Source organism: Monodon monoceros, unplaced genomic scaffold, assembly GCF_005190385.1.
Source record: "Monodon monoceros isolate NGI ecotype Baffin Bay Population unplaced genomic scaffold, NGI_Narwhal_1 Super_Scaffold_18, whole genome shotgun sequence".
In the NCBI taxonomy this organism is placed as follows: Eukaryota; Metazoa; Chordata; class Mammalia; order Artiodactyla; family Monodontidae; genus Monodon; species Monodon monoceros.
The window spans coordinates 112,493,819-112,509,414 of NW_021703774.1; the positions used below are offsets into that span (position 1 = coordinate 112,493,819).

Sequence of the window (15,596 nt, forward strand, 5' to 3'; positions counted from 1 at the left end):
ATTTCTAGTGTCAGAAAGCTACAAAATATCCATTATAATTTCTAATTTCTTCTGTCCTGTGCATTATTTAGAAGATTTTGGGGTTTTGTTTTTGTTGTTTTCTAAAACTTTGGATAATTTTAATTAAAAAATTTCATTAGCTTTTAATGCTGTTGATAACTAATTTAATTCACTGTTGTCAGCAATACTATTTTATATTATATATTTTGAAAAATAATAACGGGGAAACCTAATTTAGCATGAAAGAATTGAAAAATAAGGAAAAAGTGAATTAGATTGAGGAATTTGAAAAATGAGCGTTAAACTCTTGCCTTCCCCCAAATTAAAATGTAACACAGAATTGAACATTAGACAAATACTGCTTTTCATTGTTAGTTTGATATCAGGATGAACTTGTTGGCTGATAGAGAAATAAGTTTCAAGTCTGTTGCCATTTCTTGCTCAGATATTAACACATTTAGGAATGGATAATACAATGAGCAAACCTAGGAGAAGTTGGTATTACCAATGTGGGCAACAGGAACAAATATTACTCAGGCATGAGAAATCTGTCAGAGCCTAAAACTGAGTGCTGAGAAGTTATATAAATGTTCAGTGCTATACAATGCAACAAAAGCAAGCAAAATCCTAGTTTAGCTAAAAAGAAAATGCAGGCAAAACTCTGATAGCTTTTGCATTTCAGTAACATCTGCCACATCTAAATGTAGTGAATATAGAGGTGAAGGTTATGATCACAAATTAGGGAAGGCATCATATTATCATAACATATGTACTGTTGGATACCAAAGGTAATTCCAAATTATATTAGAATATAATGTGTAAAAGGATTAGAGTCAATTTTATGATAAAGAAAGTACTATGTATTTGTAGGGTAAATGTTTAAACTTTTAATAAGTGTAGATTGGCTATAGTTTTTTCCCAAAATATTTTATCACATTGATGAAGTGACAAAATTTATGACATCTTAAAATTAAGGAAACAAGGTTTCATTAAAAATTAAATCAGGCTGGCAGTAATGTGGGTATTTTTGATATTAAATGTGCCATCCCTATTTTCTTTGTCCTCTGATTTATTTTCAAGGTTGCTTTAATTTAAAGTTTAAGTGTGTTTATTATTAACAAAATAGTTGGATTGCAACTGTAAACTAATCTAACAAGCTGTGTCTTATAATGGGGAAATATGAGTCTTTTCCACTTAGCATAACAGTTGATATATTTGATTGATATTTTTATTCCATCAAAATTATTTCATGTTAGCTATTTTATTTTTACTTATAGTTTCATTTTTTCTTTTAATTTTTTCTTAATCAGTTTACTTTTCATCCCCTTTCCTCTTGTTTTTTTTAAAAATTAAATTGTAAATTCTCAGTCCATTTCCTTTTTCTATTCATAATCAAATTCACATTTTTGTACTTTACCAAAATTAGGTACACATTTTGTACTTTCCTTTCTACAGTGTGCTTTACTTGCCACTGTACTCTATCCTCAGCCTGACCACAGTAATATGAACCCACTATATCCAGACTCTTAGGTTTTCCTTTCAGTAAATTTTTATAAGAATCCTAATTGTCTTTTATATTGCACATTCATAATCATACAGTCATCATTCATTTGAATTTACATATTGCAGGATTTGCTGTCTACCATTGTTACACCTCCATCTCATTTTCCCTTGTTGAGCTCTGTCTCCTAAATTCATTATTATTTGATTCAAAGGTATCTCGAATGTTTTCTTCACAGAGTGCATGGGTGATCTACTCGTTGAATCCATGTATTTCTACAAATGTTTTTCATCCTGATGAGTAAAAGATTTCTTTGGCTAGTTAGAGAACTAGAGAACTGGTCTCATAGTCATTTTATCTCAGTGACTTACACATGGTATCCTACTGTCTCTCAGTTATGTTAGCAAGAACCTGATACTATTATAATTGTTTTTCCTTTGTAAACTGGCAAATTCTTTTGCAACTGAGAGCTTGTTACTGAACCAAACTTGGGTCTGCTTGCCCGAAGTGTAGCAAATCCAATCTGCTGACACCAGGTTGTGGTGAAGGAAAGTACAGCGTTTATTGCAAGCAAGAGAATAGGCAGCTCATGCTCAAAAGACCTGAACTCTCTCATGGCTTTTAGACAAGGGTTTTTAAAGATAGTGTTAGAGGAGAGGGTCGTACGATGCATGATCAGGGCTTCTGTACACAGAAAGGCCCCCCCGCACAGTCCTGCTTGGTTTATGTCCCCTCTTTTCTTTGATACTCATCAATCCTGAGGGGAACAGGGGTAGGACAAGAAGGGGATAGAGAAATTAATTGTAAACTCAGCAGGGGAACTCAGTTTTAGGGGGACTCGGTTTCAAGTTTGTAAGATTTTTCTATCATGGATTTGATTTTCCCCTGGAATATGTATTATTTAATGATTAGAAACAAAAATCAATAAAACTAGTTTCTCAAAAACTATTTCATGGCCACCACTCAAGCGCCAGAAGGACTATATATAAGAGTATTATTCATTTTTACTGTTACAGTTGATAGATACAATGAAATGAAAAAACTTTAGAATAGTTAATTTATAATGCGAAATAAATGTATGAGGATTTTTATCCTACCGTTTGTATCAAACGAACAAGAGAAGTGGTTTCCAGTGTCTAGTGATTTATTTTTCTCCTGTTTGCCTACTCTGCTTACACTTGGTTTTGCTTGTTTGCTCAAAACTGTGTGTGTTAATAATTCCTACCAAGAATGGACTAAAAAAGTGACAGTAGTATAAAATGAGAATATTTTCTTAAGTGCTACATTTCTCTTGGAAAATAAGTAAATGCAAAAGCAGCAACAGAGACCATCCTATACGTTTTTGTTTTTGTTTTTGTTTTCCTGGTTTATATAGCCTTTGCAAAATCTGATCCATAGTCAAAGGCACACTTCTTTCATAAAATTTTCAAGTGGTACTTGTTGCTTCAAACAATGAAAAAAACACACATTTCCACTAAATAATTTTTTTTCAAATAATAAATACCCAACACGAACAATTTATTCTTATGTAATTCTACTTTCTTTACCATGGTAAATTCTAACATTTTGCATTTGATGTGTCTGACTTTTCCTTTACTAAATTGGTCTTATTAATTTTACAGTTATGGGAAACATACATTTTATACTATGTGTTTTATAATCAACAGTGGTAACGTAGGAAGTATATCTTCAGCACTGGATTTATTTTTTTCTCTGTCTTCTTAATAATTCTGCATATGTCAGTATGTTTATGTGGAAGGGTGGGTTATGTGTGTATCATACTCATATTCTGGGCTGCACTTGAAGAGTCAGGTGCAGAAGAAATTCTCAGAGGGGAAGAAAGATATAATTCCAAGTGTCTCCTTTGATACCTTTCCTTGTCTTGTATAGCGGTTGGTAATGACAGTTCCAGCGTGGAAACAATAACTCCATTACTTTTCTTGACTGACTGAACCCATTCTGGTTTCATTGCAGCTCTCCTTTTTTTCTTTCCCTTCTGCTGACCTTTTTCTCCCCCTTACCTCCATGACTATGTGTTTACCTTCATATTACCCAGAAAAATATAAACCATAGGAAGTCCATAATTCAGGGGGCTCGTAAGGATGATTCTTCTAAGTTCATTAAAGAATGCTGGATGTGAGAAGAGAATTACCAGTGTTACTGAAAACAAATGAGCCCAGGAGACTGCCTTGGGGAGAAATAGGAAAAAAAGCGTGTGAGTTGCTCCATCTTTGACTTAGAGGGCCTGTTTCACAAGTAATCACACAATGGTTATAGTCATTTTAGTGTTCAAATTTACGGAGCAATACTGGCAATCATGTCCAGAGGGAAAATGTGTATAAGAGTGATGCTGCTGTTAAAGTTCTCTGGCTTTCAAGTTGTTATAATCAGCTTGAGTCCAGCCAATAATATTTCAAGTGCTAGAAAAAGAAAGGGGAATATTTTCTCTTTTTTAATTATTTTTCCCCATCTGTGGTCAATAGATTGAAAAATGGAAGAAAAACTAAAATCTTATTCAGATTCTGGAATGCCAGTCACCTATAAAGCTAGTAAAATTCTACATTATTATACAGGAAGTAATATAATTCTATGCTTTGTTACCAAAAACATGTCATTACTAGGGTACTCAATATCACTCTTGAATTTGGAGAATTATATACCCACTGCTTATGCCTTGTTTAGAAGCACACTTTACAAAATACACCTCACTCTACAATACAAAGATATAACTTGATCTTTAGAGCCAGGCATTCTTAAATATAAAAACCACATCCAACAGATTCTCTAAACTAGCATGATGTAATGCATCTGGGCTTTAATTTCCTAATAAATAGAATGGGGATAATATCAATTATTGTGTTATTGTAATGATTAAATAAACTAAAATGAGCCATCTAGCAGAATGCCTGAAAAATGTTTCCTCTCTTCTTTCAGATTATTTGGTATAAATCATGCTGATCTAGTTTTTAATGTAAGCCAATAACTAAATATAAGCCAATAACTAAATCAGTAACTAACCATCAACCATAGGAACAAGCTGCCCAAAAACATATTGAGAGAAGATATTTCTGGTATATTCATCTGTGTATTATTTTAAAGCTTTGTGTAGTTTTCCAATAGGCTGGACTGAAGCAAATGGAACCCCAAGGAATTTTCTGGTCAACACTGAGACCAAACACAGGTTAAGGGGCTTCCTTGGTCCTTTCTCTCTACCCTCACATCCTAACCTCTGGACTTTATCACTCAGTTGGTAGGAAGAGGCAAACTCAAGTAAGTAGAAGCTACAAAGAACAACAACAAAAAAAAAGGAAGAAAGAAAAGAAAAAGGAATAACAAGAGAGTGTGATAATGCCCGAGGCAAAGTTCATTTAAACTACTGAGATCAAAGCAGGAGGAGTCAGGAGAAAGGGTCCATCTAGAGATAAGGGCAAAGGAAGACAGCAGGCTTGTTCCCTGCACTGGAGCCTAGTAAATGCCAGGCTCTTGCTTCTGACTCACCCTCTGGAAAAGAAGGGAGTCTTGAGCTCCACCTTGTGTTTAAACAAGTTATGGCTTCATGGTTGACTATCCAACTGTGGATACTCCCATCTGAATGTCCTAAAGGCGCCTCAGTCTCTCCATGCTCAAAAGTGAGTTCACTCTCTTAGCCCCAAAGTAAGCTCCTCCTCTGCTTCTCTCTGTCCTCGTGAGTCAATGTAGCCAACAAATCCCTCCAAGTCAGAACCTAGGAGTCCTCACTTCCTCTCCAACTAACTCATATCCAGTTAGTCTCCAAGCCACACTAATATTTTAAAATCATTTTATTATGAAAAATTTCAAAGTCACAAAAATAAAAATAAGAATGTAAAGACCCAGGGACTTCCCTGGTGGTCCAGTGGTTAAGACTTTGCCTTCCAGTGCAGGGGGTGTGGGTTCAATCCCTGGTTGGGGAACTAAGACCCCACATGCCGTGCAGCATGGCCAAAATAAATAAATAAATGTAACTTTGAAAAAAAAAATACAACCTTAAAAAAATATATATAAAGATCCACATGTTAGTCATTATCCAGATGACACAGTTTTCAGTTCATGCCTAATCTAGGTGAATCCTACCCACTTTCCTTTCTCTCCCCAGATCACTGACTTTTAACATGAAAATATTTCTGATCTAGCCCACCCTCCCCCCTTTCTCCTTGACTCTGTTTTGTTAGTTTTTCATGTCTTACAGCGTTTTAGCAGGTCTACCTGGATCTTAGCTAATTTTCCTTATATTTCAAAAATTGTTTTGAAATTCAAGTCCAATCAGACTTCTCCACTACATAAAATCTGATGATGGCTATCCTTTACCCACTGAATTTAGTCTGAAATTCTTAGCAAGTGTTTTCCCACTTTAGACCATATCTGTCTGCATAGATTCTGGCCCTACAGCCTCTACCTTCATGGCCGGTGTTCCACAATATAGTTCTCCTCTAAAGTATGATGCTTCTGCAGGCTTCAGGCATTTGGGTGAGTTCTTTCCTTTGTCTGAATGGATCATTGGGGCCCCTTTTGTTTGTCTGAATTCTTCTTATACTTCAGTGCCTGGCTCAAGCATCTCTTCCTCTTCTAAACCTTCTGTGCGAATAACCTTCTCCCTTTTATCCTGAAAACTTGCTGAGGAAACCGTCTCTTCTCTGAGTTACTAGTGTACCGCTAAACACCTCATTTATTTGTTATACACACCACATCCTAATAATTTGGGTTTTTGTCTGTCTTCTTCAGCAGCCATGGATCCTGTTATGTTACAGGCTGTGTGTATGCCTTTGTTCTTGTAGTGCTCAACCTGGTGTGTTAGGCTTGAGCCAGTAAGAATTTTTGCTGAAGGAATGCTGAATATTTCTCCTTATTAACATTTTTTGATAATTTTTAAATAATTTACCTTCTCTTTAATGGTGTTATAATGAATTTTTCAAGTGACATCCTAATCTAAATATTTATTTTATAATCCCACAAGAAGTATTAAATATAGAGTCACAGAGAGTGGGTAACATAACTGCTAAATTGATTTAAACAATGGAAATAAGAACACAAAAGAAGCAGACATATATTTTCCTATATTGTACCCATTCAAAGAAAATTTCTCCTTGAAACTTAATTATTATGGAGTTAGACACTGGGAAGTTTAAAGCTATTTAAATAATTCAGATTTATATATTACTTCAGAAAGATAATTTTTTTGCCTATCTCCACTATCTTGGGGGGAGAGAGGCAGTTACTTTCAGATAAGTGGTATTTCAAGGAACAAGATTGGAGTCAGACCATTTAGGGAATTCGCCTATATTGTATATCCAGTCTAGAAGATTAGGAGATAGATAAGAAAATGTTTTTATTTCCAAATTCTTGATAAGGAAGCTAAGAGGTCAAGTGCTCAAAACTACATAGTAAGGAGAAACACAAAAATCAGTATCAATCTTTGTTTTTTTTTTCTTCCAGTTAATGTGTTACCCAAGACTTAAAAATATATTGGAGTCAAATACCATATTGATACATTAATTTGTTTTTAGAAACACAATCAGGTGATATAAAGTGGCTCATTTTCTTAGACTCAACCAATAACTCAGACCTAGTGAATTCTTTTCCTCAGTATTTTTGCATATCACTTTTGCAGTTATAGACCACAGGGATACAATCTTCATCATTCTCTGTATTACCAATAACTGATCTGAGAGCACAATTTCTTTTAAAATTAATATAAACTTCTCCCAGTATGCAGTGAAGGGAGTCAAATTTTGAAATAAAAATGGAAACTTTTATTTTAATAAGAACTCAATTACATGCTCCTATGTTAACTTGCTTTAGAATGTGAACTCTGACAGCAGGGCACAGATCCTGACTTTTTGATTAATTTTTACTTATTTCCCAGTGTAGACATACTCACATTTGGGAACTGGGAAACTCCATAAATATTTGAGTAACTGAATGATTGAATCAAACCCAAAGTGTGTGAAATATTTTTCTTTAACTTGATTTAGGTTCTTGTGTGGCAATTTGTGAGATACTCTCAGGTAATTTTAATAAACTAGTCTAATTTATTTTGAATGCATACATAGACCTATATGTTTGCTTTCTCAGTATATATGTGCATATAGTCATATAGAGTTGCATAATATCTCTGTATACAGAATAGATAAATTAATAATACACACATGTTAATAAAGTATTAACTCTTCAACATTTTATATAATGGCCATTCATAATTTCTCTTACTTGATTATCATATTTTCAGCAATTTTCCTTAACTCCTCCAACATTTATACACTTTAACTTAGGGGTGACAAATGCCTAACCAACTGCTGAATGTGAAAAAAAGTTTTAAATATGCTTTCCAAATTTAAAAAACTTTAAATCCTCTAAGTGAGGTATGTACTTCCTTATATCATAAGCCACACCACCTTCTATTGTTTGACACTTGGTGGAGTCAGACTTTAAGTTACCCTCCTGCCTGGCCTAAACAAGCTTTTTGAGAGCTCAACCTTTGCACTTACATGTCTCCAAGTAGTTGGCCTCTAAGGGGAGCTCAAAACTCTTCTCTTGCTGCTCTACCTTTCTACTCACCCAAGAATAAATCAGGTCACATGCTGGGAATTAGAACTTTCGAAGGGGCAAGGGATTGAACCCAAAAGAGGCGCCAGTGGGCAAGTGGAAAGAGACCTGATGCCATAACATGAAAAACTATTAGGTGAGAGGCTTGGCCTAGCTTTGCTCTAGACATTGGAGAAAATGATCTTGCTTCTTGTGGACTGACCAGTTTTCTCATGAACTGGTTTTTCCAAGCAATTGAAATGGTCTTGTGCCAAAAGTAGAGTCTGGGTCCCTGAACCATTGTGGGAGAAGCCACACCATCGACCTGAACACTAACCTTGGCCTCTGACTAAAGCAGCAAATAATCTTTTATTGTGCTGAATCACTACATGTTGGGATATATTTGTAGCAGTTGGCCTATTATAATTAATGTAATAAGTGAAAGTGATAGAACATATAAATATTAAAATAAAATTATGGAATAGAGATGTATAGTTTGAATATATTGAAAGGATAGGATTTGCAAATCTTACCTGACTGTCCATAGTAATCATTAAAAAAAAAAAGAGAGAGAGGAATTCACCTCTAGTTGTCTGTCATATACTAACTTCTATACTTATATCTATAATGTTTGAAAATGATTAAGTGGAAATAAATTTTACATTAGAGATAGAATACAAATAGTTTTTATTTTCCTTCTGCAATCTCTACCTCAATATCTTTTCTTTTCTCAAAATAGACCCATAATCCATTAGATACATTCTTATATATTTGCTTTTTAAAATGATTCTCACAGAGGCAGCAGGATGCAACAGTTAGGAGAACAAGCTTTGGACCAAACTATTGGCTCTGTAACTAAATGGCTGTTTGACCTTGACAAGTTACATTTCCTCTCTATGGCTTATTGTCCTCATCAGTTAAGAGAATAATAATGGTACCTGCTTCCTAGAACTTATGTAAGGATTAAGTGAATTAGTATTTATATAACACTTAGGAAAATCTCCAACCCTTAGGTATCAATATACATGTTCAGTAAGCTGTGTTTAAATTAAATGTTATACGAATCATCCTTTTAAAATAAATTAACCTTAGTTTGATTAAAATGGAGAATAGAAATTCAAGACATTTTCCAAACTCAACTCGTACCACTATCCCCCTATGATTTCTCCCTGTGTCCCTGATTAGGGTTCCCTCTACCTTCAGAAACATCTCAATCACCCTTAGGCTTGCATGTTTGCCCAAAATTTTGCTTTCCTCTTAGTGATTTCCTTCTCTCTGTCTAACAAATACTTATTTACCTAAAATTGGCCAGTTCGGGTCTGTTAGTTTCCTAGGGCTGCCCTAAGAAGCTAACACAAACTTGGTGGCTGGAAACAACACAGATTTGTTCTCTCACAGTTCTAGAGGCCAGAAGTCTGAAATCCAGGGGTTGGAAGGTCCATGCTCCCTTCGAAGGGTCTAGGAAAGAATCTTTGCTTATGCCTTTCTAGCTTCTAGTGGTTGTTAGGTGTCCTTGGCTTTTCTTGGCTTGTAGCTGCATCACTTCAGTTTCTGGCTCTGTCTTCACATCGTCTTCTCCTCTGTGGCTCCATGTCTGAATTTCCTACATAGTATAAGGACACCACTCTTGGGGCCCTGCTAATTTAGAATGACCTCATCTTAACTTGATTATATCTGCAAAGGTCCTATTTCCCAATAAGCTCACACTCACAGACACTGGGGATTTGGACTTGAGTATATCTTTTTGGGAGACACAGTTCAGCCCACAGGAGGATCTAATGTCTCCTCCAGCCCCTCATAATCACTTCTGAGAAACACTTGTTTTCTATTTCGTTTATTTGACAGATAATATAGATCTGCTTTCTGATTTTTAAAAATGGTTTATGAACCTATATATATCTTTTCTGATAAATTACAGTAAAAGAGTATAAGGGTAAGGACCATGGATCATCATGTAATTATTTTTGTATTTGTGTACTCTTCCATATACAGTACAATACATATGATAATGAATAAATGAAGGGATGCAAGCCTAGTAACACAAAATTCTTCTGGGGAGTAAGTGACAAAAATAAATGGCACATGATTAGAGTATATCAATGTGTAATCTCTGATTTTTCATTTTTAACTTATGGTATGCTTTTGACTGATTATAAAGAGTATTATAATTTCACAAATAAGATATTCATTGACATTATAATAATTGAATTATATGTAAAAATTTGAAAAATAATCCAATATAGATTCAATAGCTATGGTTAGTGTTTTTTTTTTTTTTTCCTTTTCTTTTCTGTTTAGTGTTTTTGAAGTAAGAGATTCTATTTTGCTTTGCAACTGCAAACGTTTCACATTTAAACAAGAATAACCAAGTATGGAATGTGGATTCTTTTTTTTTAATTAATTAATTTATTTATTTATTTGGCTGTGTCAGATCTTAGTTGCAGCACACTGGCTCTTCGTTGCAGCATGCAGGCTTCTCTCTAGTTGTGGCACACGGGCTCTAGAGTGTGTGGGCTTAGTTGCCCCGCGGCATGTGGGAGTTTAGTTCCCCAACCAGGTATCAAACCCACGTCCCCTGCATTGGAAGGCGGATTCTTAACCACTGGACCACCGAGGAAGTACCTGGAATGTGGATTCTTATTATTAACTTCTCTTATAAATAAACATCACATACCTAAAACTATTTCACAGGCAAAATTCCCAAAAACTGATGGAAACTAGGAATTCATCTCAGTTATATAAAAATAATGTTCTAAATTGATATGTCCACAGATGATAATGAGTGTGGAAATTTAACACAGTCCTGTGGTGAAAATGCTAACTGCACGAACACAGAAGGAAGTTACTACTGTATGTGTGCACCTGGTTTCAGATCCAGCAGTAAGCAAGACAAGTTTATTACTAATGATGGAACCATCTGCATAGGTAAATTCAACTATACAACTTAAAATTTGTACCTATCTCTTATTGCTTATACCTCCAGAGATTAAATAATATTCAAACCAAGTTCTGTCAGTCCTTGATTGTACCCCGTTGTTAATACTATCAAAAACTTCATTAATTCCCTTAATTCTCCAGTATGGTGTCAGTTACTATGGTATATTTATCCAAGGGTATAAGAAAAATATTTTTTTTTGAGAATATCAACCAGTTTACCAAAAAATAAATAAATAAATCATGAAGTTATGAGATCTAGCATGGTGGCAAACAACACAATAAATGTTTACACTTTAAAGTAATATATTAACTCTAGAAAATTATCATTGGTATCACCAGCTATTGATGCTTATATAAACATGAACTCTGAGATGGGCCCTACATTTTCCTAGAAAGTGTTCAGGAAAGCATTACTTGTGAAATAATTGTCCTAGTGCTTTTACTGCTGCCTGCTGAAAGTTTGTCACACTTAAAATCTGCATTCTGTTTTTCTAAACACTAGAGTCCTATTTAGAAAATCATCTCAGATTCACTAAAATGTCTTCTGGAGGGTTATTAATTTCAATTAAATCCCTAAGTGAAATATTGTGAGTCTGAAGAGAGTATCTAGATTTTTTTTAATGTCCTTCTGTTGTATTTTGGTCACACACTTGATTTATCAGATCCTATAGTCTGAGAAAAAAATAATTGCATAGAAATTTCAGAGACAAATTCTCTGGAGCCAAAGACTTTAACTTTGAAAATAAATTATGAATCATCTTAATCATGGTTTCTAAGAAACTGTCCAGTTTACCAACAGCTAGTATAATTATGATTGATAATAATCTACAAAATTAACAGATGAACCAAGGCCCTGAGAGTTAATTACATAACCAGGGGTAGATATGAGACTTGAACTCAGGACTGTACATGCAACATGGGCAGGAGTAAGGTGCTGCTTCTACTTTCCATAGTTAGATGAATGAGAGATGTCTAAATCAATATAGATCACCCTAAAGCCTTTGATGAGCTTCTAGTGAGGTTCTCATCAGTGAGCTAAGGAGAAGTCTGGCAATGTTATCATTAACACACATGATAGTCAGGAGATAATGTTCAAAGAGAATTTATTGGTGAAATGTCTGTATCAAAGAAATTATCCTGTCTTGTGTACTTATGGTTCACAGCATTTTCTCTGCTACATAAACCAGGTAGATTTTATTCTCATATTATAGCCAAAGGAAGTGAAGAGCTATTCCAGATTCACACATTTAGGGTAAAGGGAAGATTAGAATCACAGTCTTGTATCTAGAAAGCCATTGGTATTTCCACAGGAGTCTTAAATGGGTGGCCATTTAAATCTCACATGAATCTGGATCATGCAAATGCAGTGGATCAACTTTGCAAGGGCATAAATGATTTAAAATATGAGAAAATAATGCTATTTCTGTTGAATTATAATTTTGTCTTTATTGTTTGCAGCAAAATTTTTTATTGGATTATAGCATTACAATATATGCAAGAAATTAGAATTTTCCCAGAAAACCTAGTACCCCACTCTTTGTTCTTCTCAAACCTAAACTCTTGTCTCTAGTTTTAGAATGTTATATAATGTGTGCCTATTTTATCTTTAGTAGGTAAGTTCGAACTATGTACCTGTATAAGCTTTACTAGAAAAGTTCTAGTTAATGAAGAAATGCAACTTATGACATCTTAATCACTGGAATTTAATACAATTTTAACTGTGCTCTCCATTCCCTCTTGTCTCTAGAAGACATCTGTCTTTTCATCTGATCATGTTTACTTTTAATATGCCTCAGTTCACAAAGGGATATATATTTCTCTCTCTGTATTCCTTGAAAGTAAAGAATTCCTATTTAGAAAAAAATTAATCACAGATACAGAGAAAACACACACACAAAGATAACTGAAAGCCAACATTTTACGGGGTTGTAATATATTTGTAATATAAGCCTCTTTCTCCCAGTACTCAATTATTATTGAGATACTGTGGTGGAAGGGCCCTGCATTTTTGCTAATTCCCCCTTTAGCTATTTTAAGTAATCAGTAAACAATAACTTAGATTAAAACCCAATACCCAATATTGAGTCCTTCAATTTCTACCTGTTTTGTTTGATGGATTATTTGGTGAAAAAAGTCATTCTCTGGAAAATTGTTATTTCTCACCAGTTTTGTTTTCCTTAAAGATTAAATTTTTTAAGAAGCAAAACATCTATTTCTTTTCCCTTTTTTCCCCCAGTCCTATAGTAATTTTCCTTGTGCACTGTGATAATCCTCAGGGAATTTGAACAGAGAACCATAATTCTATTTCCTTTTTACATTAGTGTATCACCTTGTAGTATATTGTTTCTGATTTGAAAGTTTAGCTGATCCTTAAATTTGACATGTCTGGTAATTATAGTCATTAAGAACCTCTATAAAAATATAATGAGGAGGAACCAAGATGGCGGAGTAGAAGGATGTGCTCTCACTCCCTCTTGCAAGAACACCAGAATCACAACTAGCTGCTGGACAATCATCAACAGGAAGACACTGGAACTCACCAAAAAAGATACCCCACATCCAAACACAAAGGAGAAGCCACAATGAGATGGTAGGAGGGGTGCAATCACGGTAAAATCAAATCCCATAACTGGTGGGTGGGTGTCTCACAGACTGGCGAACACTTATACCACAGAAGTCCACCCACTGGAGTGAAGGTTCTGAGCCCCACGCCAGGCTTCCCAACCTGGGGGTCTGGCAACGGGAGGAGGAATTCCTAGAGAATCAGACTTTGAAGCCTAGTGGGAATTGATTGCAGGACCTTGACAGGACTGGGGGAAACAGAGACTCCACTCTTGGAGGGCACACACAAATTAGTGTGTGCATCGGGACCCAGGGGAAGGAGCAGTGACCCCAGGAGAGACTGAACCAGGCCTACCTGCTAGTTTTGGAGAGTCTCCTGCAGAAGCGGAAGGTGGCTGTGGCTCACCATGGAGACAAGGACCCTGGCAGCAGAAGTTCTGGGAAGTACTCCTTGGCGTGAGCCCTCCCAGAGTCTGTCATTAGCCCCAACAAAGAGCCCAGATAGGCTCCAGTGTTGGGTTGCATTAGGCCAAACAACCAACAGGGAGGGAACCCAGCCCCACCCATCAACAGTCAAGTGCATTAAAATTTTACTGAGCTCTGCCCAGAGCAACAGTCAGCTCTACCCACTACCAGTCCCTCCTATCAAGCCTTTTAGATAGCCTCATCCAGCAGAGGGCAGACAGAAGAAGCAAGAAGAACTACAATCCTGCAGCCTGTGGAACAAAAACCACATTCACAGAAAGGTAGACAAGATGAAAAGGCAGAGGGCTATATACCAGTTGAAGGAACAAGATAAAACCCCAGAAAAACAACTAAATGAAGTGAAGATAGGCAACCTTCCAGAAAAAGAATTCAGAATAATGATAGTGAAGATGATCCAGGACCTCAGAAAAAGAATGGAGGCAAATATCAAGAAGATGCAAGAAATGTTTAACAAAGACGTAGAAGAATTAAAGAACAAACAAACAGAGATAAACAATACAATAACTGAAATGAAAACTACACTAGGAATCAATAGCAGAATAACTGAGGCAGAAGAACGGATAAGTGACTTGGAAGACAGAATGGTGGAATTCATTGCTGTGGAACAGAATAAAGAAAAAAGAATGAAAAGAAATGAAGACAGCCTAAGAGACCTCTGGGACAACGTTAAATGCAGCAACGTTCACATTATAGAGGTTCCAGAAGGAGAAGAGAGAGAGAAAGGACCAGAGAAAATATTTGATGAGATTATAGTCAAAAACTTCCCTAACATGAGAAAGGAAATAGCTACCCAAGTCCAGGAAGCGCAGCAAGTCCCATACAGGATAAGCCCAAGGAGAAACACGCCGAGACACATAGTAATCAAATTGGCAAAAATGAAAGACAAAGAAAAATTATTGAAAGCAGCAAGGGAAAAATGACAAATAACATACAAGGGAACTCCCATAAGGTTAACAGCTGATTTCTCAGCAGAAACTCTACAAGCCAGAAGGGAGTGGCACAATATACTTAAAGTGATGAAAGGGAAGAACCTACAACCAAGATTACTCTACCCTGCAAAGATCTCATTCAGATTCGATGGAGAAATCAAAGTTTTACAGACAAGCAAAAACTAAGAGAATTCAGCACCACCAAACCAGCTCTACAACAAATGCTAAGGGAAATTCTCTAAGTGGGAAACACAAGAGAAGAAAAGGACCGACAAAAACAAACCCAAAACAATTAAGAAAATGGTCATAGGAACATACATATCGATAATTACCTTAAACATGAATGGATTAAATGCTCCAATCAAAAGACACAGGCTTGCTGAATGGATACAAAAACAAGACCCATATATATGCTGTCTACAAGAGACCCACTTCAGACCTAGGGACACATACAAACTGAAAGTGAGGGGATGGAAAAAGATATTCCATGCAAATGGAAATCAAAAGAAAGCTGGAGTAGCTATACTCATATCAGATAAAATAGACTTAAAGAATGTTACAAGAAACAAGGAAGGACACTACATAATGATCAAGGGATCAATCCAAGAAGAAGATATAACAATTATAAATATATATGCACC

At 35.6% G+C, this 15,596-nt stretch overlaps 1 protein-coding gene across 2 annotated transcripts in view; it reads left to right on the top strand.

Annotated features, from left to right (window-relative positions):
- ADGRL4 (adhesion G protein-coupled receptor L4) overlaps positions 1 to 15,596 on the top strand; it is a 114,430-nt gene that overhangs the window by 47,679 nt on the left and 51,155 nt on the right. The window contains exon 3 of one of the 2 annotated variants that reach the window (XM_029230085.1): positions 10,814 to 10,966. The exons of the other annotated variant lie outside the window; for it this stretch is intronic. Within the exon in view, the coding sequence (XP_029085918.1) occupies positions 10,814 to 10,966 (153 nt within the window). The remainder of the gene's footprint in view (positions 1 to 10,813; positions 10,967 to 15,596) is intronic. 2 annotated transcript variants of the gene reach the window in all.